Consider the following 27,191-nt stretch of genomic DNA (forward strand, 5'->3'; position numbering starts at 1 on the left):
CCTTTCTAACAAGCATTTTTTGACATGAATATCCTAAGCCTCTGTGAGACACGGTATTTTGGGATTTGCAAAAAACCTAATAGCATAGTGTATAATATATAATACTGTAGCACTAGAGAACTGCTCTAAATAAGAGGTGTCTGACAAATAAATAGCTGCTGCTTCTGCTGAAAAATAGTTCAGACTATTATGAAAAATGGGTAGAAATTTCAGTGCAAGTTCACTAAGGGAGAATCGTATGTTTCTTTGTGGCTTTAGCCCTCAGAGCTGTTTCTAGGGCCATGCAGAGGCTTGTGTGGCTGTGTACAGCAATTTTATATATCTTGTGAACATGTCTGGTTTATTAAAAAAGTCTGGGAGGCATCTTGAGTGCTTGGCTAATATTGCAGAATTTACACAAAACTTACTACGTTTATGCAAAATATTAAGCTCAGTTTGAAGAAAAAAAGTTATGATGCTCTAGCATAATAAGAATAACCAACTTGGGGAAGATTTGCTATCGAAGCAAAACTAAGAAATCTGGGAACTGAGCCTGACCATGGAAACTACTTATTTCACCACAAATATGACATGTACAGTTTATGAAACCTACTTATTACCAGGGGCCAAATCCTGTGGTCCTTATGCAAGCACAACCTTCACTGAAAGTTCACTGAGGACGGTAGAATTTGGCCTCCAGATATTTCTTTTCTATAGAAAATTACTTCATTTGTAATTTCCTCTTCTTATATTTCTCAGTAACTGCAGAAATGTGAGCTAGTCATTTAATTTCAAGTGAATAAAATCTTCGAGGGCTCTCTGTGAAATTGCAATTCTATCTTTCAGTGTAATAGAATAAAAGAGTAAATTTGTGGACGTGATGTTTTACTTAGACAAAAAAAAAACCATATTTGGATAACTTCATAGACAGGAAACCAATGTAGATGCATGATTTTTTCCATCTAAGTAAAATGAGAATGATTTTGGGTTTCGAACTGAAGAGCAGTGACTTAGGATGTCAATATTGGACTTCTGGGATATTTCTGTCAGCAGAGCGCGGCCACAAGCTAGTGCTGAATGGGATCTGAGTTACTTACGTTACCTTAGCTAATTTTATTAGTATGGTGCTCAACTTTGGCTGGTATATTCACTTCTCTAAGGCTAATATAAGTGTGTCCTTACTGCCCTGTGCAGTGCCTTGTAGATTCACCCAGCAGGGAAGTAGAATTGGAAAATAATGGCATGGAATATGTAGGGGGCTGAGGCAAGGGCTGGGATTTGACCCTTGGATTTGACTCTACAAACTCAGATTCCTCAGCTAAGAAAGTGGGCCAGTACTGGTTGGAGTCAAATGGCTGAATCAAAAGCTGTGGCTTCCTGTGGCTGCCATCCGGGACCAGGCTGGCCTGCAGAACTGTGCTGAGCTGATCCCATCACCTCAGCGCTGGGTCTTCTCTAAAGGCTTGGGTTGGAGTGGCTGCTGGTCCCATCACCCCAGCGCTGGGTCTTCCCTAAAGGCACATGTTAGAAGGGCTGTTGGTCCCATCACCCCAGCGTTGAGTCTCCTCTAAAGGCATGGGTTGGAGGGGCTGCTGGTCCCATCACCCCAGCGCTGGGTCTTCTCTAAAAGCACGGGTTGGAGGGGCTGCCACTGCAGTTCGTTTTTGTGAATACACAGACAGCATTAATTTTCTGGTATTGGCTGTTTGTTAGCAAATACACATAAAACAATGAAGTTTGGGTTTTAACGGTGAGTTAGCTTTCTTTTCCAGGCTGAATTGCATTACTGATGGTCTTTGAAAGTGACTTAACCAAAATTAATTTCTGAATTATGTATGAATTGTTTAATCACCTGTGAAACGTAACTACTTTCAACTTTTCATTTCATTAGCTGTGAGATGAATGTCGATTAAATGTGTATGGAAGGGCAGAGCTTGATGACACATGCAGCAAACACTGCTGAGGACTCTGTTTCATTTAATGCAGTAATAATAAACACTCCGCAGGCAATATTTCAGCAATCAAGAATGCTTTTCAGGCTTTTCTATCTATAAGTGTTTGGCTAAATGACAAAATCGGGGGGGGAATAAAAGGGGTAAAAAATGAGTCAGACTTATTGCCTTAATGTAACCTTCCTGGCTGAAAGTATATTATTTGGCAAAGTGGATTACCTCAGACTAAAGCAGAGAAAGGCCTCCATTGTGCACGGCTGTGGTGTGAAACCTACACTCTTTGGCGTGCACGTTCTTCCCTCAGCACTGTGATCCAGCCCATCTGATCAGCAGGCTTCAAAGTCAGCCTTGGAAGATGCATAGCACATTTCAGTTCGAAGCTCTTTCATTCAGTCCATTTGTGCATTATGCCAAATTACTTTGAAGTATTTTGCAGTGAAAACCTTCCTTCCTGTGCAGAAGCTGCTCTCAGCTTCTTCCTGTGATGCAGTGTGGTGGTACTTCAGCCTGCAAGGGTTAAAATGGGGAGAAATGGGTCATTATTTTTTCTTTTACATGAGAGCTCGGTGTCTGGAGCCCTTGCCAGGACTGTGTGAGCCCTAAGAGCAAAGCCTGCCTCCTTCCCAGCCCTGAGAGCTTGAGGCCCAGCAGTAACCTTGGGTAGCAGCCACCCGGTCATCTGCTGGGATGGAAGGACCAGGACGGTCACACAGGGGCTGCCTGTGTTTCATCAAATGACAACTCCATAAAATATACTTGCCTTGCAGCAAGGGCTTGAACCAGTCTCTGGGGTGCTTTTTCCCCAGTCCAGCAAATGATGAATTTATTGTATCTGTTTGAGATTGAAGGGGAAAGCAAGGCAAGCTTGGGTAAAGCATGCAGGGTCATCATCAGTCATTTGAGTAAAAGGGGTGTATCTTATGTGTTTTATGCTTCTCTCATTTTTGCTATGTATTCAAAGAACAGAATGATCCTGTTTTTTCAGGGACCTTCAGTGGAGAATTTGGTTACCAGATTGCTGATTCTTGGCTCAAAATAAGTGTAATGGGCTGGCAAAAGTAACACGATCTTGTAAAATTTTTCAGTGTCTTTTTTTTTTAATTTGACAATAAAAAAAAAAAAGGAGGTTAAATATTGAGAGGCTGCACATGAACAAACGTGCTATTTCTCACTTGTTTCTGCTCATCCGAGTTAAGTATTAGAATAACATGGGGGATGAAAGCTGTAGGTTAAATAAGTTCAGTCCAATTTCCCGTAAGCCAATATCCCACCTGAGCAAGCATTATTTGCTGCTCTAGATGGTTGCTTCTACAGAGAAATCAAGTCTGAATGGATGGGTCTGGAGACTGCACAACCTTCTCACTCGCTTGGAGAAGGTCTTCCCAGGTCAGGGGTATGACCAGCAGTGGAGAAGCTGTGTGGAAAGCTGGGGTTTGCCACTGTTTCCACTCTATTTGTTCTGCGGATAAATAAATTGAGGGCTGGAGTCTTCACGGCTGTCAGTGTGCCACCTTTGAATGTCTTCTCTTAGAGAAACAGGAAAGTCGACCACATGTTTAAATTGGTCCTAATTGTTACAGGAAGGTTTCTGAATGGTTCCAAGACCATCTTTTTCCACTGAGCTTGTATTACAAAATATTTCTGGAATTAGATGAAGCAAGAAAAGATGATTTTTTTTCTCTCACAGCTTATACTTTTTGTCGAGATGACTTTGGGTCAAATCTGTCCCTGTCCTATATGTCGAACTGGCTTTCTTGCTCTGTGAACTGTGACCTGTTCAAGCACTAGGCTTTAAATTGGGGATGGCAGACCTCGGTTTAGCATGGTGGTATTTGTAACTTCTAGCATTTTGTATCCCTCTTTCCCTCAGGATCTCCTGCCCTCACTGGCACTGGAACCATTGCTGTCACGGTGGATGATGTCAATGACAATGTCCCCACATTCGCCTTTAACATGTATTCTGCCACTGTTCCGGAGGATGCCCCTACGGGGACAGATATTTTGCTCGTAAACTCCTCAGATGCTGATGCTTCCACAAATGCTGTTATTAGGTAGGTCATTTGCTGTTGCTTTATGTAATAATGCCTCATACCTTGCCTGAAGATTTTTTATCTCCACTGTCCATCACTAACATGCACTAGAGCTGTAAGACACAAAAGGACAGCTGTGTAAGTGCAGTTAAATTCTCTCAGCAAATCTGGCTTTTTTGTTGTTTAAAGGACTTTAGAGTTTTGTCAAGGACAAGTTGAGTTGAAGTACTATTTTAGTTTTTTACTAAATGAAAAGCAAACTAGAATTTAACTTGCACATGAGTGTAGTTGTTAATAAGGTAGGTTTATAATTCTCAATAAGTGTAGAAGTAGATAAATGAAAAGAATAAAAAACAAAGAAACCCTGAAACTCCAGATTCTGTCATAAGTGGATTAAACACTTCAACTTGCAGTCTTTACATGTGGATTCTCTTCATAAAGAAATATGATATAGACTGTGAATGTTCTTCATTACTGACTATCATCAGCTTGTGTAGCCTTTGGAAAGGCTTTTGCCTTCTATTTAACATAGCTTTTAGAATTGAGGCCTTGCAATGAAGGATGTAGTTAATGTATATAATACAAGTCTTGTAAAGTGTATTCCTGAAGAAGCTAGAAACCACTGTTCTTGGAGACTGACTGACTTCTTAAATACCAATCAAAGAAGTTTTTGGAAAAGGCTTGGTGGGAGAGAGGAAGATGCAGTTTTCAAACATCATCAATGAATTTGCTACAAAAGATAACTTTGCACCAGAGTTAAATATATATCTATATAAATATATTAATTAATTAATTAATTAATTTATGGGGTTTTTACAATTATGTTCAAATGAAATGAGTCACGGCAATAAAAGTGTGGAATGTATTTTGCTGTTTTAAACATCTTTAAACTTTAATTTTTAAGCTAGGCAAATTCAGAAATCAGTATCAATTTTTGCATAAGAATGTCCAAACTGGTAGATAGTGTTATTCTTGTGATAGCATACATATGTTTGAGGAAGTCTTCAGTATCTTAATTTGAATCTAAAATGGCTTTTCAAATATAACTGTAGTTTAGATGACTGCTTATGCAGACTTGGGTGCTCTTATAATAAACTAGCTGAGCAGGTAAAATATTACCCAACATACTTATATGTATGTTATGGGAGACACTGCAGACCACTGAACGCTCAACAGAAACAGTTACCTGCCTTTGCAGCTGCTTTCACATCTTTTCATGTAGTAAGCAATTTTCACTTGAAGCCACTGTGTTCCCTGGGTAAGTTCATGGTCAATTAATGTCTTCAGTTTAAAGCCCCATTTATAGAATTCAAATTACACAAGGCAAGAAGTGAAGTTTTTCCCATTTGGAAAACCAATCATAAAGTTAGAATTTGGCATTTTTTCCATTAAATGACGAATGATTTGTACAGCTCAGATGATGCAACTAAAGTGGACACTGGGCTAAACACTGGCCATTCCCAGTTCTACAGACAAGAGTAATGAAGATGCCAAGTAGCAGTGACAAGCTGAAGATTATCCACTGAGGGCTGATTTATTGCTAATAGAATACAATGCAGATTCATGTTACTTTTTAATTGGAAGGACATGTAGGTAATCCCGTCACATCTAACTTTTGTGAGTGCAAACACCCGCAACTGTTCCCATACTTAAAAAACAGGATCTAAAAGTAGCTTCTTTATTTGCTTTTGTTATTTCACCTCGGTTTATTCTTAAAAGTGTATAAGAACGTCACTGTGGCTGTATATTTAAAACAAACAAACAAACAAACCCAGAACTATGTTCTAGAAAAGCAAGTATGTATAAAACATTTTAACATTTTCTTTCTGACTAGCTCCAAGCCAAAAATAGGAACTTTATTTTTTGGCATCTTTAAATATTTGCAAAACATCCAAAATTACCATTTATTAAATTGTGGAACAATGTAGCTTTTAATTCTATTCACTCTCACTCTAAGAAACTATTTCTGGCAAGCTTCTTTACAAAAAAATAATCCATACAAAGCATGAGTGATTGTAATGATTGCATCCCATAACCAGAAATTATCAGGGCACTCCCGGATTTCTTTAGTGTGGTTGAATTGCTTTAATATCTCTGCCATTAGTCTTTGTCATTCACTCAGTACCTCATAGTAGAATAGTTGATAATTTTTTTTCCTTCATAAGTAGCTATTTTAAAATTGGTTTAATGTTTTGTTTTGTACTTTTTAGACTCAGGAGCATGCTTTGTTTTTCTTGGACAGAATTTGTCCAGATTCAGCATTTAGAGTAATGCAAATCTTAAAATATGACTGGTATTACAAAACTGCCAAAAGCCAGAGGGACGCGAACACATGAGGTCTTGTCAGAGGTGCTGAGCACTAAAAACTCCTCCTCAGTCTTATTAGAGCCTGTTTCAAAAAATATATTTGGTTTCCAAAGATAGTATGTAAAATCCTATGCTGAGATTTTCATGTAAAGTCAAAAATGGGCTGCGTTATGCAAAAAGTAGGTAACCCTGCAAAACTGTTTTATATCCATATGTGCCAACACTTTCTCTCTTATTTCTGGTCATAATTTATGAAGTCATTAAAGCAGGCTGATGAGATTGTTAATGGCAATGCACACCAGACCAGTATTACTGAAGATAGTACAGACAAGAAGGGTGAGCACAGACTTAATCAGGAAGGCAGATTTTAAGCACTTCAGTCAGTTTATGTTCATGCTAGTTGTCATGTTTGCAGAACTTTGTAATGTTTTGGTTTGGTTTGTTTGTGGGTTTTTTTGTGGTCTATTTGGTTTGGTTTGGTTCTGGTTTGGTTTGGAATTTTTTAACTATCCTGAGATACTGTCTGGAAATGCACTTTGTCCAGTTGGTTTGCATAAAATTGTACTCAGATATGACTCAGAGTATCCAATGGCAAGCATAATTTGTCTGTCTTTAAAGAAAAACATATCCATCGTGTCTTTCCAATATTATTGCTTGAGCTATTCTTTATATGTGGAAATACACAAAAGAAAGTCCCTGTCTTCTGTGACACCTCACACAGGGTTAAAACATTGCAAATCACAGATGAAATTTGCCAGTGCTGTTGGTATTTGGGACATTTAAGTGGTGCTTTAGGCTTTGTGCACATTCTTTCCACCCTAGATGCTATAGCTGGAGAATAATTACATCTGGTCATCATATTGTATCATAATTAAGCAATTAAAGCATGCTCATGGCATCCTGTAGAGATTAATGACTGAATATGAGAAGTTGCCACAGCTTATTACACAGACTGGCTATCAATCCTCTAGGTAAAGCTTCTGGCCCATGTTATTATTTCTGTCATAACCTGTTTTGATTTTAAAAATGTGAACATATGAATATTACTCTCTCTTATAACACCAGTTTTCTTCTGATTCTTATAGACTCATATACTTTAAAAAAATGCTACGGTGCTGTACCAGGCTCCTCTGAAGAAGAAGTGCAAGTGGTTGCAATGGTTGTGATATTGAATATGACAATTGTTCATTTTAGCCAGTTTTTGTTTCCTTTGTTTTGTAGAAAGCCCATTGTCTGAATTAATAGAAATTTAATATTAACCAGTTACCTTTAAAAATATAACCAAGTGCTCTGTATATATTCAAGTTTATTCTCTGCAAACACAAGCTGGGTAAGCATTCAAACCAAGAAGACATGCACTGTGCCAGTAAGCCAGAGGTAGCCCATAGAATGAACTGCAGCAAGCACACAGTCATTTCTTATCAAATCAAATTTTTGCATATGCACACACAAGCGCATGGACGTACACACATACAAACACACAAGTCAAGGATTAAGTTCTGCTGCAAATTAAGTCTCTATTAATGTAGTTCTGTGGTTGCTGATTTATTATGAATTACTATGAATTGTCATTGAAATCTTGAACTTGAATAGCAAACCTTAACTCAGTATCAGGAATAAATACGAATTATAAATCCTCATATTATTTTGTAAAATAGTAATCCTTTTCTTTCAGAAAATAATATTTTTTCTAATTATATTCTGCAGATTCAGTTAAGAACATGTCAGCTTTTTGGAATAACACTTAATGCATTAGCCAGGGGAAATCAGTACTAGAGGATGCCTGTATTAGACCACTTGCAATTTTAAGAGTCTGTCTGACTGTATCTCCAGACGTATAAAGGCTCAGTCTGCTCCTCATTTATTAAAAGTCTATCTTTGTTAAGCCGCTACATTTAGAAATCCCCAGAAATGTCATGTATGACATGACTCAAAATACGGAAGGAAAAAACGTTAAGACAGATGGACTGTCAGAAGAAAATCTGTGTGTTGATATCCATCAATGTGGTGATCTGAAGAGTGTAGAAAATTGCTATTATCTTACGGCAGCAGGCTGCCTTATGAAATACTAATCAAGTTTTTCTTCCCTGTTTTTTTGTTTTATTTTGTTTGTTTGTTTGGGATTTTTTGTTTTGTTTTCGTTTTGGGATGATTTTTTTTTATTTTCCAAACAGCTACAAGCTTACTGGTGGCGATTCGCAATTCACAATCAACCCATCAACAGGACAGATTATCACCAGTGCTCTACTCGATCGAGAGTCAAGGGAGAACTACACTTTGGTGGTGGTTGCGAGTGATGGGGGCTTCCCCAGGGCTCTCTCCAGTTCCACCAGCGTGCTCGTCGCTGTCGCCGATGTGAATGACAACCCACCCAAATTTCAACATCATCCCTATGTCACCCATGTCCCATCACCTACCACATCAGGTAACCTGATCAGTGACAGTGTGTGGGGTACTTCACGTTGCATAAGCATCTTACCAGATGCAAAGCTGTGCCAAGAGAAATGTTTCTGAGATGTTCCTCAGCAGCTGTTTTCCAGGTTGAGTTATCTTTGTGTTGCATGGGAATGAATAATGGCAAGGCTCAATATATCACCTGCAGTTTAGCAATTTGATTTTAGTTTGTTCCTTCCATCCAAACCCAAATATTTTCCTGCAGTGATGTGAAGAAGACATAGTATAAATGAGAAGCCAGCTTCTGATTTGAAAGACCAAACAAGTGATGACATTATTTTGCCAGGGTTAGGAAGGCAATAGCCTCTTTTTGCTCTGAAAGTTTCCTACTGCATGTAGATGTTCTCTTGCCACCCCAAGCAATTCTTAAAGAGGATTTTGTCAAACCCTTCAAAAAAGGCCGTGTCTATATAAAATGTTAGTTAGGTTGTCTTTCCTTGAGCCAAATGGTAAAGTAAAATAAAAGTAAAGCCAAGCTGCAACCTTTCTTTTGTGGCATCTGCACCCAAATTAAACTGACTTCACTCAATGTAGGAATTAGTTCTGGTTCAGTTTATGTTTAAACAAGCCTAATAAATAAATACATTAGAAGTGGGTAAGTGTAAAACATTAATATTTTCTATTTGCAGAACTAGCACTGGAAGGGGGAAGGATAACATGTATTTGCATGGGGTTGAGGACAATATTCTGAAAGATTCTCCTATTCTGAGATTTTATTTCTAAGTTTTACAATGGACTAATGCTGGGACCTCTAGTATATCAAAGCAGTAAAAGGCTTTTATAATATGATCACTATATTACCACAGTTGTACCGAACTGCAGTCAGAGTGGCTGGCTGTGAAGTCAGTGACACTGGGCATTTTCACATGCATACGCATACATGGATGTGTGATGCCAACAGAGAGGATTCCAAGACAAATGGTTTACAAAACAAATTTTCCTTTAACAGAAAAAAAAAAAAAGGAAAAAAGGGCTTATTTCCAGGTCTTGGGGTTTTCTTTCTAAATTTTAAACAATTGCAAATACTTCTCCTTTTTATGGAAGAATGAATTTGTTTACATTTCTCCCCTGTTTCCAGAACAGCATTATGAAAGTATATTATTATTGCATTGGTGAATCTTTGTGTATTCTAACTAGGGCACAGTGCCTTTGTAACGTTCTTTTCTGGGTGGTTTTTTTTTTAATTGTGTTTATGAGAAGTCCATGTAGGTTTAACTGATGTTTTCTGGCAATATCTTTTGGGAAGCTTTTTGTATGAAACCTGTTATAAGTAGAAACATATAGAAAGCCTAAGCTATGTTTACTCTGTTTTTAACTTAGCAAAAGCCTAGAGATAAATGCACTTTTTTTTTTTTTTTATTTGCAACTTCCCCAGTTGATAGTTCACTTTCATTTAAAAGGAAATATTAATATCTTTTCATGTTATTTTGACAATGATGTTACTAGCAGGCATGGCATCCATTAAAAAAACAACAAAACAACAACAACACAACCAAAACTTTCTTACAGTCTAATGTAGAGTCTGAAGTAGCTTTTCCAAAAAAAGAAAAGAACAAACCCTCAAAACTTTTCCAAGGTTTTGGTTTTATTCCAATCACAGGATATCTAGTGTACACTCTTAAAGAAAAAGCTTGATTTCCTTGTTATTTTTTAATCAAGACTAGAAGAGAGAATTAGTATTATTAATAATATCATTTACTTAACTGAAGCAAGAATCTATATTTTTTTGTTCTGCTTCTCACAAGGACTTGAATACTGTTCTTGTCTAAGTATTTCTCCCTCTGGATTACAAATCATTGCACATGACAAATAGTGACATGAAGTGTGGTTTTCAGGGGACGCTGTCAAAGTTGTTCCTGACTGCAAATGATTTTGCCTTAAGAGGTTGAAAACAACATGATTTTTATACAGAAGTGATATTTTCTAAATTACAGCACCAGTAAAACATCAACAGAACATTCTACAAATTGGTCGGACAGTGTCAAATTTGAAAGATGTGTTGCGTGTTAGATCTGTAAACTCCAGTGCAAAATAACACCCTGGATTCTCCTTGCAAATAGGCAAATATAGGTGTTAATGCAAACGGTGCCTGTATAGTTGAGCTCATTGTGAAGCCTAAATTCAAAAGACCTGAAGCGTGATATATTCATGTTATTGCATTACTGTGCAATAGTTCTGTATTTCTGTGTGATTTTACTGCTATCTCAGTGGGCCAGCGTGCTTTTAAAAATGCAGTCTTGTTAGTTACTCTCTTCAGAATGCTCTTACAAAATCAGAAGCAAGAGGCTATTGGAGACAAAGGAGCAGCATCAGGGAAATGAGGGAAGGTGGGTCTGTCGAGTAAATGTCCTTGGGTGCTGCCTGTTCACTTACATAACCTTAATAGTCATTGAATTTCAGGTTTGTTTTCTTTTGGTTTGGTTTGGCTTTTTTTACCTGGATACAAAAAGTATTAGTAATTTAAAAAATAAAAATAAGATCTTACTAGATTTATGGCTCTCATAATGAGAATGTTCCAGAATTGGGATGCTAGGCTTGCAGATAATTGCAGGTCCATTTTCCAGTGCAGATGCACATGCAGTCCCTGACATCTGTACACGTGTTTCTCTGAATGCAGTGACCTAGTTTTCAAACCCACTTTTTCTCGCCATGTGCATGTTTTTCAGGCTCACAAACTCACCTGCCACTTGTTGAACTTCTCATGTGAAAAAAGCAGTTCATTTTCAGAGCAGTGTGCGGAAGAGCATACAGCTCCAGGATGAATACCAGGACGGGGAGACCCTCACAAGTGATTCCAAGGGAAAAGCTGGCATCACGTTGCCCACCATGGGTGCATTCATTAAAGATCTGCCCTATCTCTGTTCTCCCTTTCAGGCTCATTCGTGTTTGCAGTGACCGTCACTGATGCGGATGCTGGCTCCAACGCCGAGCTCCATTATTCCCTCATGGGGAAAAACTCTGAGAAATTCCACATTGATCCAGCGAGGGGGGCGATCCTGGCTGCAAACCCGCTGGCAGGAGAGTCTGAAGTCACCATTTCTGTTCATGTGAGAGATGGTGGCAAGTACCCCAAGACAGACTCTACAACCGTCACCGTGAGGTTTGTGAACAAAGCAGAATTCCCTCATGTTCAGGCTGATCAGGAGACCTTCACATTTCCCGAAAACCAAGCAGTTGGTACGCTCGTCACCACCATTTCTGGGTCTTCAGCCAGGGGAGGCTCCTTGTCTTACTACATCGCCAGTGGTAACCTGGGCAGCACTTTCCTGGTTGACCAGGTGACAGGACAGCTTTCTGTTGGGCGGGCATTGGATTTTGAAGCCATACAGAAATACGTGGTTTGGATTGAGGCCAGAGATATGGGCTTTCCTCCCTTTTCCTCATATAAGAAGCTGGAAGTAATGGTGATAGATGTCAATGATAATGCACCAGAGTTTGAGCAAGATCCCTTCATTGCAGAAATAATGGAGAACCTGTCCCCACGGAAGATACTGACAGTGGCTGCTGTCGACAGGGACAGTGGTCTAAATGGACAGCTAAATTATGAAATAATTGAGGGCAATATGGAAAATAGTTTCAGTATCAATCGAGCCACTGGTGAGATCCGAAGTGTCAGGCCCTTGGACAGGGAGAAATTGTCTCAATACACGCTAACCATAAAAGCGTCAGATAAAGGCACCCCACTCCAGAGCACAACCGTCAAAGTTATTATTAATATTTTGGATGAAAATGACAATGCTCCGAGGTTTTCACAGATATTCAGTGCTTCTGTGCCTGAAAATGCACCTCTAGGTTTTACGGTAACCCGAGTCACAACATCAGATGAAGACATTGGTGTGAACGCGGTCAGCAGGTACTCCATAAGGGATACGAGTCTGCCATTTACCATAAATCCCAGCACCGGGGATATCACCATCAGCAGACCGCTAAACAGGGAGGACACAGATCGCTACAGAATCAGGGTCTCTGCACATGACTCTGGGTGGACAGTGAGCACAGATGTTACCATATTTGTTATGGACGTCAATGACAATGCCCCACGATTTACAAAGCCGTCCTACTACTTGGAGTGTCCTGAGCTTCCTGGAGTTGGGTTGAAGGTCACCCAGGTTTCAGCTACTGATCCCGATGAAGGGTCAAATGGCCAAGTCTTCTACTTCATAAAATCACAATCTGAATTCTTCCGAATTAATGCAACGACAGGGGAAATTTTCAACAAGCAGTATTTAAGGTACCAAAACTCCAGCGGTTCAAGCAATGTCAACATTAATAGGCACAGCTTCATTGTCACTTCTTCAGACCGAGGCAGTCCTCCATTAATGAGCGAGACAACCGTCACTATTAACATAGTAGACAGCAATGACAATGCACCGCTATTCCTCGCTCGTAAATATTTTACTCCTGTCACTAAAAACGTGAGGGTTGGCACAAACTTAATTAAAGTTACTGCAGTGGATGACAAAGACTTTGGCTTGAATTCTGAAGTGGAGTATTTTGTCTCTGATGAAAGCAAAACGAATAAATTCAGACTGGACAGGAGTACAGGCTGGATTTCTGTGTCATCTTCACTAATGGCTGATTTGAACAAAAACTTTCTCTTTAAAGTGAAAGCAAAGGATAAAGGTAATCCTCCACTCTCATCTGAGGTAGCTGTTGAAATAGTTGTGACAGAGGAAAATTACCATACACCTGAGTTTTCACAAAGCCGTATGAGCGTTACAGTCCCGGAGAGTCACTCTGTTGGAACAGTCATCAGGACGGTTTCCGCTCAGGACAGAGATGCCGCTATGAACGGATTAATCAGATATAATATTTCCTCTGGAAATGAGGCTGGCATCTTTGCTATTAATACAACTACCGGTACACTGACACTAGCAAAACCACTTGATTTTGAGTTATGCCAAAAGCATGAGCTAGTTGTCACTGCCACGGATGGAGGATGGGTGTCCAGGACAGGCTACTGCAGGGTCACTGTTAATGTAATTGATGTGAATGATAATTCTCCAGCATTCAGCCCTGAGGACTACTTTCCCAACGTGTTAGAAAATGCCCCCAGTGGGACAACTGTTATTCGTTTAAATGCCACGGATGCTGACTCTGGACCTAACGCTGTGATTGCATATGCTATTCAGTCCTCAGATAGTGACCTCTTTGTCATTGACCCCAATACTGGAACAATCACCACCCAGGGATTTTTAGATTATGAAACAAAGCAAAGTTACCATTTAATGGTAAAGGCTTTTAATATTCCAGATGAAGAGAGGTGCAGCTTTGCTAGTGTCAACATCCAGTTAGAAGGGACAAATGAATATGTGCCCCGTTTCGTGTCCAAGCTTTATTATTTTGAGGTTTCCGAGGCAGCCTCCAAAGGTACTGTTGTAGGTGAAGTTTTTGCTAGTGATCGTGATATGGGAACTGATGGAGAAGTCCACTACCTTACCTTTGGCAACAGCAGAAAGAAAGGCTTCCAGATAGATGAGAAAAGTGGCCAGATCTACGTTTCAGGACCTCTCGACAGAGAAAAAGAAGAACGAATCTCTTTGAAGGTCCTTGCAAAAAATTTTGGCAGTATTCGTGGTGCAGATATAGATGAAGTAACTGTTAATATCACTATACTGGATGCCAACGATCCTCCTGTTTTTACTTTAGGAACCTACAATATAAGAATCAGTGAGGGTGTTCCTCCAGGCACCCATGTCACATTCGTGAGTGCTTTTGATTCAGATTCTGTACCTAGCTGGAGCAGGTTTTCCTATTTCATTGGGTCTGGCAACAACAACAGTGCCTTTTCCATCAACCCACAGACAGGACAGGTGACAGTCACTGCAGAGCTGGACCGAGAAACATTGCCAGTGTACAACCTGTCTGTGCTGGCCATCGATTCAGGAACACCATCTGCTACAGGAAGTGCCTCTTTATTGGTAACTTTGGAAGATATCAACGACAACGGCCCAACATTGTCCACCAGGCAAGGAGAAGTCATGGAGAATAACCGTGCAGGAACACTCGTGATGACACTTCAGTCGTCAGATCCTGATCTCCCACCGAACCAAGGTCCCTTTACATATTACTTGCTCAGCACTGGCCCTGCAACCAGCTACTTCAGCCTTAGCACCACTGGTGTTCTGACAACAACAAGAGAGATTGACAGAGAGCAAATCAGCAATTTCTACCTGTCAGTAATTACGAGAGACTCTGGTGTTCCTCAGATGTCTTCCACAGGAACTGTGCTGATCAAGGTAATAGACCAAAATGACAACCCATCTCAGCCCAGAACAGTAGAAATCTTTGTTCACTATTATGGCAACCTCTTCCCAGGTGGAATTTTGGGCAATGTAAAGCCACAGGATCCAGATGTGCTAGACAGCTTCCAGTGCTCCCTCACCTCAGGAGTCACCAGCCTCTTCAGTATTCCCGGGGGCACCTGCGATCTGCACTCGCAGGCAAGGTCCACAGATGGCACATTTGACCTGGCCGTCCTGAGCAATGATGGGTTACATGGTGCTGTCACCAGCAGTGTCCGGATTTTCTTCATGGGCTTCGGAAACGCCACCATTGACAACAGCATCCTCCTCCGCCTGAGTGCCCACAGCGTGCAGGATTTCCTAACAAATCACTATCTCCACTTCTTGCGCATCGCCAGCTCCCAGCTGATGGGGCTGGGCACCGCCGTCCAGCTCTATGGGGTGTATGAGGAGAGCAACCACACCTTCTTGATGGCGGCCGTCAAACGTGGCAACAATCAGTATGTGAATCCCAGTGGTGTGGCCACCTTCTTCGAGAGCATCAAAGACATCCTCTTCCGCCAGAGCGGCGTGCGGATTGAGGCTGTGGACCACGACTGGTGCCTGCAGAGCCCCTGCCAGAACGGAGGGAGCTGCCTGAGGAGGCTGGCGGTGAGCCCTGCTCTGAAGAGCCATGAGAGCGTCCCTGTCATCATTGTGGCCAACGAGCCCCTTCGGCCCTTCGTGTGCAGGTGCTTGCCAGGGTACGAGGGGACTCTGTGCGAGACCGACATCAACGAATGCCTGCCTTCCCCCTGCCACAATGATGGGACTTGCCACAATTTGGTGGGGGGCTTCTCCTGCAGTTGCCCAGAGGGCTTCACTGGCATGGCCTGCGAGAGGGACGTCAACGAGTGCCTTTCCAACCCCTGCAAAAATGGTGCCGCCTGCCAGAACTTCCCCGGAAGCTTCAACTGCGTTTGTAAAACGGGGTTTACAGGTACGCTTTTACTTCTCTATATCTTACAGTCAAGAGGAGATGGAAGGAGGACAGAAACTTACATTTTTAGCACAAGATACATTCTAGCTGCTATTATTTGAATATGAGCGTCCCCAATAGGTGAAGAGGTCGTGAAAAATTTGCAGTTATGAAAAGTGAGAGGACCAGGTGCCCACAGTGCTATTTCATTTTAGCTCTGTCCTCAGCAAATCTCGCTTACCTGACTTGCATTAGAACAGAAGGATTTTACAAGAACTATTTTAATTTGTTAAATATGTAGAGACCATTTCCAATGCTTAAGTTTGATTTTTCTGTTACTGTTATGCATGTTGTGGTAGCATGTCAAGCCTGCTAGGAGTGTGCCAAGCAAGAAAATTGACCTCTGCCCCAAATTGTTTAGTCATACAAGACAGAAAACTGATAAAAGATATAGGAAAGAAAACAGAATTCAGGCAAAATGACCCAGCATGTCTGTTCTATATTTTGTCCCTTTGCAATTTTTTTTTTCAGCAACAACAGAAATGGCTGCTGCATTCTTACCTCTTCTGAGTATTTTTTTCTCTAATACTTATTACATATTTGAACGCAGCAGGATTTTATCCCTAGAAAAGCAGGCTGATGTTTGCACTAATCATGGGAAGGCTCTATTCTCTGTTGTCATGGAGGAAGATAATGAATTTTATTTGCAGTCTTCAAAGGGTACAGTGATTAGCAAATTAAATTTCTGGCTGCCTCTGAAAAGGTTCTGAGTGCTTTCAGTCATTCTAAGAGAAATATCTACAGATTTAGGTCACAAATTCTCTTAAGCCACTTCAGCTGTTGTAATACATAGTGTTAGAGGCTGGATGAAAATACAGAGATGTCCTCTGAAGGAAAAGAAAACTACTTGGTTATTGTGACTAATTATACCATCAAAACTTTGGCCCACTGAATTTCTCTACTTGAAATTATTCTAGCATGACTGTTTTCCAGCCTGCAACTTCCTTTGTTATTCAGACTGACATTTGGGAAAGCAGCCCTTCTCCAAAGAGCTTGCAAGTTTTAATTTCGTATACACACTTGTTTTGATCAGGCAGAATCTGTGTCTGCTTGGGTCTTTTTCCACCTGTGGTTCCTGTGTGCATGAGAAATTTGCACATTTACTGGACTTTACATCAGAAGTAGTAATACTTTTATTGTTATAATGGGATGTGAGGAGCATTCAAGAAAAAAAAAATTTTTGAAACTTTTAAAAGAATTCAAACAAGTCCACCAAAGTATCTGTAGAATATACGCTTTAGAAAAATGTCACTTTAAAAGCTGTGTGTGTCAGAAGCCAATACGGGTGTACACTGGTAGGATTCCCCACACTGAACTTAAGATGTCTGCAGCGTAGGTGGCCACGGGTGTGGGATCAAACAAGAGTTGATCAGGGGATTAGCTCCCAGTCTTTAATCATGATTTCTGAATGACAGATGCTCAAAACAAAAACAGAAATAGGGATTTGCCATTGGATGGTGGTGCAGGGTTACATCCATCCTGTCTTACTGCTGCTGTGAAGCACCACAGTTATAAAATGTGTGTACCACAGCAGTGCCTCCGACTTTTTGTGCACAGCCTTTGAATAAAATGCAAATTCTAGCACGAACTTTCTACCATTTATTAATTGTGTCTATCGAAAATGGACCCAAATGAAAATGATAATTTACAATTCCATTTATTTAGGTTCAGACATTCAGACATTCCTGCTGTGCTTAGAGCACCCTAAGTGAACAAGAGCAGAAGAAATTAAATCATTGTCTAGCTCAGTATGATATTTAAGGAAGGTCTCAACAATTTTAACCATTGCTAAAGTCTCTTTTTACAGACATAATAAAGAGTCTAACCAGAGGAGATAAGGCAAGGCTTTCATTACTTCTAAAGAGTATTTCTGTCTCTCAGATGCCCCAGGGAAGCCCAGGTTCGCACAGCCATGCTCATTATGATGTGAGTGTTCGGGCTTGCCACCACTGTCACCAAAAGCCCTTAGAAACCAGTGGGGGCAGCCAGGGGGTTGACTGGTTTTGGTTTTGTTTTCTTTCTTAAACCAGGTTGGTACAGGAGATGTCACATACTTAATTGCAAAGGAGGAGGTTAATTCCGAAATAAAAGCTTAACTACTTTGTTTAAAGTGCAGCTACAACAGTTGATACATACGGAGTGTGAAAGGCCTGTTGATATACAGGACACTGATGTGATCTTTTGTGTGAACCTCACCAGTGTTCTACTGAGCCTCAGGTCAGGAGCAATTATTGTTAATTGACAAGCAGTTCTAATTAAGCAAACAATCCAGGATTTTTATTTCATGTTGTATTAGTGTATCAACTTATATTGCCAGGAGCATGGCATAGTAATTCTAGGGCACCTATCCCCTGTAACTCTTTAGGTCATTAGCACCAGGATTAACTGGGCATATGTTTGCTGTTGCAACTAAGCAAAACACTTCATTAACTGTAGCAGCATACTGTAATATATGCTTCTAGCCTATAATTTGAAACATTAAAGAAATGTTCAGCTGATTTTTTTCTGGTATTAAAGCTCATATCTTATTGTTCAACCCTTATGTCAACTAAAAATAAAGCCCCACATGTGACAAACTCAAAAAAAGGAGGTTTTAACTAGGAAAATGTGGTGAGAGACTCTTACAGTTTGAAGTGTTGGATTTCTTTCATGCCATGAATTAAATGTGGCATCTGAAATGAGATTTCTTAAACTCCTTGTCAACACAAATAATTTTAGAATAGACTACCACTGAGGCAGACATTTCTCTTTGGGAGTCAGATCTTTTTAAATCAGTTGGCCATTGCAGAATCAAGAATTATTTAAGTGTCTGGAGATTAATTGGTCAAGATAGAAAACAAATGGCACCAAAGTATGTAATTAAATAACAAAATTTCTTCAGAGCTGAATGTCAGTAGAGCTTATTAGATAAGATCACAATTAATATTCAGTATATTTAGACATTTTATGTCTGCAAAAGCATATTTGAAATTCTGCAAATTTAGTATTCAATACGTTCTGCAAACAAATGTCAGAATACAGATTGTTTGAGAATGCTTGACATAGAGACTATTATGTCGTTATTATACTGCCAACAGAAAGAGAACACAGCTGCTTGGGTGTCTAAACCTGATGCGTACATGATTAAAGATAGCCATAGTGAATGTAAAAATAAAGTCTGTAACTTTTTCTTTATGAATATAACACTTGAGTGTCTCAGGAAAAAAAAAATCAAAATAGTAATTTCTAATTCAGTTTTCTATATACATAGCTTTGCTGCTTCTCTTGGAACAAAAATACAGTCTCATAATTGAATTTGCATGCTTGGTAAAAAAAAACAGCAAACTTACACAACATTGTATACAAGTAGAAATTAGTATTTTCTGAGACAGAGTCTCTGTTCACTGTAAATTAGAGTACGTGAGCTGTAGACCTTTATAATGGCTTACCTGAAAACTGAGAGTCTTTTCCTTGATTTATTATGTTTTGTCAGCTGCATTTCACTTCATCATACTGCAAAGGTAATTTAGTTCTTTTCACTGAATAGGATTATAAAGACTGATTACCTCAGCGCAAGATCATTAGGGTTTAAACAATCTGTTATAATTACATCTCTTAATGATGATCAGGTTTTGTTTTCAAAATAATCACTTTCTAGGGGGAATATACTTTGTGATTTACAGTAGTTGTCTTCCCTTCCTTTGAACCCTTAATTTCCCATTTTCCAGAACTCATTAAGATGAAGGAATGTAGGTTTGTGAAATTGTTTCAAATGCAAAACTAAAATATTAGAACAACCACTTTAAAAGATGGACACAGAGAACCACAAAAGCTGATACTCTCAAATCAGCTGAAATCTAACCCAAGAGCATTCAGTTAGTATCTGTTCCTGTTATATTTTTCAATTAAAAAAAAAAAATCCAGGAAGTTAGATTTTTTTATAAGCCACTGCATGTGATATCATCAGCTTGAGGTGATGAATGATAAATGCTGAATGTTTTCTGTTATCAATTATCCAGTGTTATCTTAATTTTCCTGGTCTTCAGAAAAAAAGATCTTTCTGACATAAAAATAAATACCACAAATCTTTTGATATTTCAGCTGAGATCTGTATACTCAACTAACTGTAACATTCACCTGAAATGGAGTTACTGGGGGATGGCTCTGGTTTGGAGTCTCTTTGTTTCCCAACACATTAGCTGAAATGTTTCCTTCCCCTTACTGGATTTGATACCCTGAAATACTAATCAAACATATATAAATAGCTTAATTCTTTATGTTGTCCAAATAAAATTGTTCCCCAGCTGAGAAGTGCATAGTAGTCTGAATTTGTGAAAATAAATGTTTCTTGAAAATTGACTTGCATAAAGCATGAAAACATGTACATCTCATAATTTTTTGAGGAAGGTTACTTCGGTGGGATAAAGGTCTATCAGAACACTGCTCTTAAAGTCATGGTCTTACACTTAAATTGGCAGACTGTTGTGGAAAATGACCTCTGAAAACCAAAACTACTCTGGTTTTGTGAGGTTAAAATCATTGGCTTCATCTTTCTGAAAAGCAGTAGAACTGAGCACTTGGGTTAAATGATATGCATAATGGCAATCACTTTCTTATCCTGTTCAATCCAGTAAGGTTCCTTGAATGAATGATTTGTTTTATATATGCGAAACTCTCAGAGTAGCTAGTACTTGTGTAAGTTCTCTACTCACTAAAAACAGTCCTCTCTAAAAAATAATATCTAAATATAAACATAATATCTTAGGCAGAACAGGAAGAAGAATGGATTTGCAAGCTATTTTTTGTTTTTCCAAATCTAAGTCCTTACGACACGCCTTATTGTGTCTGGAACCCATGAAACAGGTAGCCCATCAGCACGAAAGTGAACAAATACAGTCTTTTATTGAGATATTGGAAAGCTAGTATTAGCACACTGCAAGGGAGATAAGTGAAAGTGGTAGGACAACCTGCTGCCATCTTGGATGGCTCTACTTGCTAGAAGAATAAGGAGTAAAAAAATAAATAAGTAGAAGATTAGAAGAAGTTGCAGTTGTATCACAGCAACTTATCTGGAGGAATCTCCACATTGAAGAAAAGACAAACCAGAGCAAAACCCTGCTGGGTAAAGCACTGAGCAACCTGATCTAACTTTGGAGGTTGCCTTGCTTTGAATGGGAGTTGGATATTGTGACCTCCAAGGTCCCTCCATCCTAACTTCTTCCATGATTCCTGGAGTACATGTCCCTGTTCAAAGGCCTAGAAAGATCCACTTCTGCAAATCAAGTCTGGTCAATAAAAACAGAGGAAACAATAGGGCACGAGAGGAACATAGTTTAGATTAGAAGGGAAGGTTAAGAAGGTGTCATTTGAACACTGGTGGACCATCCAAAATACAGGAGTTGATAGAAACTCTCTGAATCTCAGCAGAGTAACCAAGGCAGGCTGCCAATAGTAGCTTGAAATATGGAGACCTTTCCATAGATGATGGACAAGGAGTGTGTGAGACTTTCTATCTAAGATGAGTCCAAGAAGGGACTGACTTGAAGATGGAAGGAAATTTGGATGAATATTTTCTGTCCCAAAGCAGAAAGAAGATGAATGTCTTAAGAGTTTTGGGTGGTCATGTCAGGATAATTCTTTTAATGAAAATTAGTTATATACTGAATAGAAATAACTTCATGTTCTTTTGGTAGTTACATGACATTATATTATACTGTTTACCTACTTCTTTGTTTGTCAGTTTCTAACTTATAACTCTCATCATGTTTACCAGGTTGTTCTAATGAGATTGCTTTATCAAGGTCATTTATTTTAAAACCTTATACAGAATGACTGTAGTGATAAATTGAGGAAAACATGCCCAAGTTATACTTTTTTCCTGCTCATATTTGGCTGAAGGACTCTTGCTTTTTAGGATAAGCATTCTTAACATGCATTTAAAGAGGAAAAGTAAGCTTCAGAGACATCTTCTGTTGGATCCTTATTCCAAATGTAAATAGATACATTTTCCCAGGTCTTTAGCACTTCAGTGAATGGCAAAGAATAGCCAAAATGTCGTCTTCATTTTAAATAAATATTAGTTTTAATAGCTCTGATTAATTGTTTAATCAGAGTATTCGTCTTCTCCTGTGTCAAAACAGTTGGAATAAATGCAAACACACTTTTATTAGTTTCATGAATTATTCAAACAATTGTTAAATATGAAGAAGATGTTGTTATCCACTGGTTAAAATATGTGCAGCTAAAATAAACATCCATATTCTGTTGCTTACTCAGCAAATATGACAGCTTTAATGCTGAGAACAAGAGTATTTAGTTAGTTTGAATTGCAAAAAAAAATAGTAAGCCTTATTAGCTACACTTGGGTTTTTTTGAAAACTACGAAACATCACTGAGCTAATTTAAGTATCTCTGCCTTGCTCTTGCTCTGTGTTCTCCTTGATAAGTCAAAGGTCTGTACTATGTACATAATTTTAAAATAAAGAAAACAGTAAAATCTAACATTAAAAAGTTAGCTCATCCTTCAGTCATGCCAATTAGAGAATACAATATAAATAAATACCCCCAAAGCATAATTAGATTCAGGCATTGGAAACGTTTCCTGGATTTATGGTGAATCTACAAGTTATGTATTAACCACAGGAATCCTCCAGCGCTCCATTTCCATCATGCTCACAGTTGCACATGGAGGGCTGCTGCTCACATGCAAGAATTGCCTGCAAACTTCTTTAGGTTAGACAGAAAAGTAGATGGAGGAAAAAGGAGAGAGAAAATAGGTTTTCTAATTAGGCAACTGAAGTTAGGAAATTCTGAAAATACCAGCAGAGTTAATATAGCACAGTCCTGGTTTTCTGCAGTTTTAGGGACCAGCAATGCACCCTATACAGTCCTTAGGGATTGCTGGTCCCTAAAACTGCAGAAAACCAGGACTGTGCTATATTAACTCTGCTGGCGTGACATATAAGGATTATCAGATATATGTGAAGTATAAGAATGAACACTATACAAGTTCATGTTGTACTCTTAGTTTAAACAAATATTACATTTGTATGGTGTGAGGAGTAAAATAATTCATTATCGGTGCGATAAGACATGTAAGGCAGTCTTAGCCTTTGCTAATGAAGTGTGCGCATCGTGGCCTAGGTGAAGTTCAAGGAAAGGTCTTGAAGAGCATAGTTGATTTTGCCAGTTTTTGTAGAGAAACGTGAGGGGAAAACATGACAACACTTTCAGGTTTTCACTGAACACGCAGCAGAAGGAGGAAGGCAGGTACCAAGACTGGAGTGTTGCTAAACTGATAAAAGCTAAGCAATGAAAAGTGCAGAAGACTAATACTTTTGCAGCTATTGTTTCCATACAAAGAAGATTTTAGTTTTGTACAACGAATCTCCTTGTCGGTGTACAGCATCTGTTAAAATCTTCACTTTTTCTCTTGGTTCCCTTCCTTGTTGAAATGAATTATGTGATTTCAGTTTATTCTCTGGTGAATAATATTTACCACATGTGACAATGTCTGCTTAGAAAAAGACTGTATCCAGGGTAACTTGTTTTAGCTCCAGAGGACTGTGGTCCCTCCAAGTCAGGAAGGAGGTTGTAATTGATGAGGAAAAATAAGAAAAATCATATAATGTACAATAGCAGCCTGTGTTCATACAGGGTTCAGCACTAATGATTACATTGTATTCAATAGGGGATTTTATTTATTTTTTTTTTTTTAGTTCAGCATGAGCTTTATGTCATGATAGCACTTTTACAGACACCACTCAATGAAACAAACCAAACCAAACCAGCAACAGCAATAATAGTACCTATATGAGATAATTACATTGAGACACTTGCAAAGCAAAGTTAATTTCTCTGGGCTGCATGGCAGCCCAGCATCATATCTCTATTTCCTCCCTCTGTTTCCTCCCTCCCAGAGCTGCAACTGGTTCCTGGCACCCTCCTTCCTTTCCATGTGCCAACAAGCCATGTGTCTAGCATTGGGACATAAGCTCATCACCTAAACACCGACCTGACTTTCCTATTGACCTGAATACTCTGACATGGAAATTGTTTTTTTTTTCTCCCTAATCGCAGGGAAAACGTGCGACTCCGCTGTCAATTACTGTGAGTGCAACCCCTGTTTCAATGGTGGGTCCTGCCAAAGCGGGGTGGAGGGGTATTACTGCCACTGCCCCTTCGGTGAGTATGCTCCTCCTCCTCTCAGCTGCATCTGCCCTTTCCCTGTTAATAGCTCTGAAATTGTGACTTATTCTTACCTATGTAAAATGGATAGGTGCATATAGGTATATACGCATATACGCATACCTGTGAACAGGTAATGATCGTCTCCTGGCCCCGTCTTCTCCAGTTTTCCCCGGCTGCAGGAGGGAGAAGCTGATATTTTTGCTAGTGTAGTGAAAGAAGGGAGCATGTGGGTGGGGGGTCACTGTGGCTGCAGTGAGGGGCACAGCGGGGGCTCAGAGCAGCGCTTGCTCTCCAGCATAATCACAGATGCTTTTAGGAGGGCTGAAGAGTAAGAACAGAGTAAATTACATCAGTGTTCTTGTGTTCTGTGCTCCTGCAAAGTGTGAGTATGTTGCCGTAACACTGACTCAGAAAAAGGGATATTGGGATGATACTGAGCATAGAGGGCTTGGTTTTCTTTTGAAAAATTATGTACAGTCACCTGCATAATTTGTCAAAATGCTTGTAAAGCAAGAATTAGGGAGCACGTGCATTTTTCTTCAAGTGAGGAGCACAACAGTAGATACTGGCACTTTCATATTTAGTAGCTTTGATTAAGAAAACCTGACCAAATCAAAACAGCTTTCTCAGCCCACACAAGTATTTGCCCATTCAATTTATTGTATGGTAATAAAGTTTTGAGTTCCAAAATCAGAGTACAATTCTTAGAATCAGAGAAGCATGTAGAATTTAATTATCAATTATTTAATTATCAAAAATTTAGTTTGTGGAATAAACCAAATAAAGACATAAAATAACATAGATATTTTAAGGTATCAAGATACAATTGCACCAAGATTGGTTCTGAATGCAGATGAATCTAGAATTGTTATTGTTCATATAGAAAAGCATGAAAGTAAATGCAACGGCTTAATCAAAAAACAGATAAACCTGAGAAATCATCTACAATGTTTTAAGGCTGCTGAAAACCCTTGCACAAAAATATGGTTCTCAATACACATTTGAAACCACCTCTGAATAGTTTTCTGCTAACATGTGGAATAACTTCTTTATTCTATTTCCTTTGTTTTATGTTTCCTCAGAGTTTATTAATTTCCTATACAGTCATAGTCCATTGTAAATGTAACTAATATTAATAAATTATTTTTTTTCTCATTGTTGCTCCAGTAAAAAGAAAAAAGGGAAATCATGTGACAGAGATCTGAAAATAAATGTGTAGAATGCACCTAACTATTCAGGTCAATAAAAACATGGAAGGCATAATGTTTTAATCATACAAATGTTTAAACCATAAGTATAAAAAATGAACCATCACTTGAGACAGCTATAAAGAGAAAAATAAGCTCAAGTTGCGAATTTTTTTTCAAAATTGGATTAACAAATGTCTGGTGATATGACAGATCCCATACCAGATTTTACTTTTCATTTTGCAGGTGTTTTCGGGAATCATTGTGAACTGAACAGTTATGGATTTGAAGAGCTGTCATATATGGAGTTTCCCAGTATGGATCCAAACAATAATTACATCTATATAAAGTTTGCCACTATAAAAAGTAATGCTTTATTGTTGTATAACTACGATAACCAAACTGGAGAGCGAGCAGAATTTCTGGCCCTGGAAATAGCAGAAGAGAGGCTAAGATTCTCCTACAATCTCGGCAGTGGCACGTACAAGCTTACCACAACTAAGAGGGTGTCTGATGGACAATTTCACACAGTTATTGCCCGGAGGGCTGGAATGGTAAGAAATGCTAAAATGAAAACTTAAGACAAGTTCAGCCAAGTCACTTTGGCTTCCACATGAACTCAGAGGAACATAAAATTAGTAATGTTGCGTTTGCTAGCAGAGCCTCTAACTTTGGAAAAAACCTCCCTCGTTTCTGTCTTACTGCAGCTCACTCGAAGACCTATAATGGTTTGTTTAGTATGTTGATGATAAAGAATAATTAAAAAAACATGTGCAATGCCTTATACTCTAAATGTGAAAAATGAGAACCAGGAATAATTAATGAAATAAATTACTACACACGAGGCTAATTAACTGATGCAGATTGCAGGGATGATTATCAGGAAAGGCTAATTAACTATAGTGACTACAAAAAGCCTCAAAATAATTTTTCTCAACATTTGGAAAATAGAAGTGGAAAAACTTAAAATTCCAGACATCTCTGACCTCCTTAAGCTAGTTTAGAGATTTTACCGATCTCATCAGACTGGAAGCCTATTTTTTCCCTGTAGCATACATGTAAAAATTTCACAGATGCTACATTGAGAGGTTTTTTTGAGGTGGGAGGAGGGGAGTTACTTCTTTTTTGTCCCCCAGAAAGTATCTGAAGGGAGGAACTCTGACAAAAACTGAACTGGGACAACTGATTGCCATATGCCTGGTACTCTGACCCTTTTCCTGCCTTCATTTTTTTTTCCCAGTAGATGTTTTATATTCCTCTTCTCTCCTTTCTTAGTAATATTTGCAAGGCAGAACATAAACCAAATGCTCTTTGAATTCAAACCAAGCTTTTTGACTCCACAATGTTTGAGTTAGAAATGAAACCAAATCTGAAGCGCTTCAGGTCTGGGGTGAGATGTCCATAGGCTGAAATGTCCCGAGAGCAGCAAAGGGATATAGTATCTAGTGGTCTGAGGTTTTGTATAGGAGCAGGTTGTCTCCTGACCTTCCTAAATGGTGCTTTTAAAAATTCTCACTTAAAGAATTTCATTCGTTCTTCAGCCTGAAACTGCATTTCAGTTTTGTAGTGCAAGACCTGATTTCTCCATTTATTGAAGGGGAGATAATTTAGTGTTCAGCTGGATTTGCAAATCCAATTAGTGTGTGTTTGTAGGAGTTATGTATCCAAATAAGATGAATGATAATTGTGATGTTGAGTAATGACTCTCTTTCAATTTAACTTAATATCAGATACCTAATAATTTGCATCACAGCTTCAAAATAGTAAAGCCCAAAGGTGGACTTAAATCTTGAAAGGTACCCGGTTCCCATTTTAGCAACTAAATCAGTGTGGTATTTCTATTGATAAGA

General features: G+C 39.0%; 1 protein-coding gene across 1 annotated transcript in view; it reads left to right on the top strand.

Moving 5' to 3' along the window:
- FAT4 (FAT atypical cadherin 4) overlaps positions 1 to 27,191 on the top strand; it is a gene marked incomplete at its 5' end in the record, with an annotated part of 147,536 nt that overhangs the window by 100,956 nt on the left and 19,389 nt on the right. Inside the window, 5 exons of the mRNA XM_082051293.1 lie at positions 3,802 to 3,982; positions 8,443 to 8,693; positions 11,597 to 15,946; positions 24,044 to 24,148; positions 25,588 to 25,895. Coding sequence (XP_081907419.1) covers positions 3,802 to 3,982; positions 8,443 to 8,693; positions 11,597 to 15,946; positions 24,044 to 24,148; positions 25,588 to 25,895 — 5,195 coding nt within the window. The remainder of the gene's footprint in view (positions 1 to 3,801; positions 3,983 to 8,442; positions 8,694 to 11,596; positions 15,947 to 24,043; positions 24,149 to 25,587; positions 25,896 to 27,191) is intronic.

Source organism: Streptopelia decaocto, assembly GCF_964273445.1.
Source record: "Streptopelia decaocto genome assembly, chromosome: 4".
Taxonomy (NCBI): Eukaryota; Metazoa; Chordata; class Aves; order Columbiformes; family Columbidae; genus Streptopelia; species Streptopelia decaocto.